The sequence below is a fragment of the Phalangium opilio genome, unplaced genomic scaffold (assembly GCF_054372755.1).
Source record: "Phalangium opilio isolate 3A_F unplaced genomic scaffold, DU_Popi_V2 ptg000101l_1, whole genome shotgun sequence".
NCBI classification, from domain to species: domain Eukaryota; kingdom Metazoa; phylum Arthropoda; class Arachnida; order Opiliones; family Phalangiidae; genus Phalangium; species Phalangium opilio.
Window position 1 is genome coordinate 5,446,024 of NW_028324204.1, and position 2,764 is coordinate 5,448,787.

General features: G+C 34.8%; 1 protein-coding gene across 1 annotated transcript; it reads left to right on the forward strand.

Moving 5' to 3' along the window:
* The first annotated feature begins 287 nt into the window (after positions 1–287).
* On the forward strand, positions 288–924 carry LOC149631023 (uncharacterized). The gene is made up of 2 exons (XM_089851241.1): positions 288–532; positions 726–924. The coding sequence occupies exons 1-2, from the start codon at positions 322–324 to the stop codon at positions 902–904; spliced, it is 390 nt and encodes a 129-aa protein (XP_089707367.1). The 5' UTR covers positions 288–321; the 3' UTR covers positions 905–924.
* Positions 925–2,764: the final 1,840 nt, after the last annotated feature.

Sequence of the window (2,764 nt, forward strand, 5' to 3'; positions counted from 1 at the left end):
AAATTAGAAGCCGAAAGCCGAAGTAAAAAATCTTAGTGTTTTCAAACAAGCTTCAAATTAAGCTTTTCGTCTTTTCAGGCTTTAAACCTTCGAGAAGCAGATATCTAAATGAGTTTGATATTTGCTTCTCATTTTCTTTAAGCTTTTGCCGCTCAAACAGTTTTAAAGTGACGTCAATCTAGATTCACCAATTAGATTACTGTATACAGTATCCATGGTTACGGCTATCGTCTGCAATTTTTTTTACGTTAAAGGCAGCTAGTGTTTCGGCGCGTACGGTTCAGTTTTGCTACCGGTTTAGGACTTTTTTTCGAAAAGAAAATGACGTCTAAAAACGAACTGAAGGAAATACGAGAAAAATTAAAACTAGAACTGGAAATTAAGAAAAAAGAAGCAATGGAAGAAAGAGAAAAATTAATACAAGTTGTGTTTGAAAGACCAGCGTTGTGGGACAGAAGGTCCGAGGCTTACCGGAACAGGGATCATAAACAAGTTGCATGGAAAGAGGCAGCCAAAGAAATGAATCAGACCAGTAAGTACCAGCTCAGTCTTAAAATTAAATACACTTTATCCAATGCAAAAACTATGTACTAAGTCAAAAGCTCGAAATCTATCTATTTTTAGTGAATCGCTGTTTGTTTTTGCTAGTTAATTAACGTTGTACACCGTGTACTCACACTTATTCATGCACACTTTATTTTCTTATGACTGATGGTCGTTTCTAGAGCAACAGTGTGTGGCAAAATGGAAGACTATTTACGAACAATTTCGTAAACATAACAACATTATTATTAATTCAAAAAGTGGCCAAGAACTTGATGAAGTAAAGACGTTTGGCGCAGTGGAATGGCCATACTTTAAGTCCATTTTATTTTTAAAAGATGTTTTAGCTAGAAGAGAGTGAGTGTAGTGGAGATTTAATAATAGTCTGACATGGAGAGAGAATATGCGGCCACTCAAGGGGGAGGAGCCGGGTTTTCCCGATCTCCTCACTTTACCTGTCAATATTTGATTGATTGATTGTATAGGCTTATAAAAAAAGATGGTTTTGTAGGAATAAAGACCATAATATAAAGTAAAAAACTATTTATTTTCTTTAAAGTATAGGTTCTAACATTAAAGATATTTTTTCAATTTTCATTTTAAAATGCATTTGATTTATTCTAAAATAATTCCTTCTATCTTCGTAAGGAAGAGATAAATTTTAATATTATTTTTAAATCTTACGTAAGTCATTAAGTTTTTCTTTGATATACAACGCGTTAAGTTGTTTTCTAACGTAGAGTTCCAAAACTAATCTTTCGAGATCTTTAGTTTTGACTTTAAAGGTGTGATAAAGTTCTTCCGGGTTTTCTTGAGGTTTTTCCGGTGGATTTTCCTCAGTCTTGACTTTTATATTTTTGGTGTACGTCTCTGTTTCATCAATGGTAAAGGGTATGTTTTTACTAGGCCCACCTCTGATAAAATTACATTTAGGGAAATGTTTTAAATGTTCTTCGTAAGGATTATCGGTCAGTTTCCAGGCTAGCAAAATTCCGTTGCATTCGAAACATTGTACTAGATCATCGGTATGTAACGAATAAAAACCTGCTCTGCTTAAAGCTTTTTTATAGTTTTCATCTTGTGGCCAGGAGTAAAAAGAGTGATATCTTTGCAGCTCGGAGTTCATGATGCTGAATGAATATGATGATAGCATTATCTGAGTTATATCCCCCTAAATTTACTACCCCCCTTTTTTACCTTCCCCCGTTCCTTAATACACGAAGTAAAGCGAGGAACACACATGCGTAAAAATTTCACGGAATCGAACTAAAAACTCGTAACCGTAAACTATTTTCTATTCCGTTTACGTTTAAGTTTCTGGATCTGAATCGCACTTGAACACGTAAACGCAAACGAAAAACTTAACTTGCGGTGTTGAAATTCGAAAACAGTGACATCTATCATAAGTCTCTTTCGGTTAAAAAGGATTATATGCTCATAGAGTAGACCGAGGCTTAGGGTTGAGATCAGTGCTACGAACCTAATGAACTGTACCGTGCCGTAATGGTTTGTTCAAAAATCGTCATATTAAAATAAAAAAAAAAACTTGTCAAAAAGATATGGAAAGCTTCTAACCTTCCCTAAAATTGCCACAAATCAGCGCTCTTCTACGATCTGCTTTTTTTTCTCTGCCATTTTTGCCCAAAACCTCGTACGGATACGAGCATCTGATTGGCTGGAGCTTAGCGTAAAATGTTTTACGACGGAAAAAGTTGAGACAATTTCAACTCTCTTTTCTAGTACGTTTACGTCGAAGTTTTTTGTACGTTTACGTTTCAGTTTACGTTTATGTCGAACTTTTACGCATGTGTGTTCCTCGCTTTAAAGAAAACAGTATTAAAAAAGGGTGACACATTTATTTTTTAAAAATACAAAAGAGATTACAAAGAGTATTTTCTAACAAAAGGAGTAAGTTAATCTTTACGGGCGCGCTTCAACATGTTTGTAACAATGACGTTATTTTTCAAGCAATCTCGTCCAAACTGGTTCATGAATGATTTGTGGCTCTTTCTTTTTGTTCTTTGTATTATATACATAATACAATATAGTCCGCATGTCGAACTTGACAAGGTTTGAAGTCTTCTTTTGTTAAAGGACCATTTTCTTGAATTTCTTTTAACGAATTCTTTAATCGAGGGGAGAAAGTTCCCTAAAGCCAAGGACCCAGTGGGACCCGTCTTTATAGTGATTGTCTAAATTTATTATAATGGACGAAGGAAAC

Coding starts and splice junctions, on each gene's coding strand:
- LOC149631023 (XM_089851241.1), top strand. CDS start 322: ATGACGTCTAAAAACGAACTGAAGGAAATACGAGAAAAATTAAAACTA. Junction 533..725: donor CAAAGAAATGAATCAGACCA/GTAAGTACCAGC, acceptor GGTCGTTTCTAG/AGCAACAGTGTGTGGCAAAA.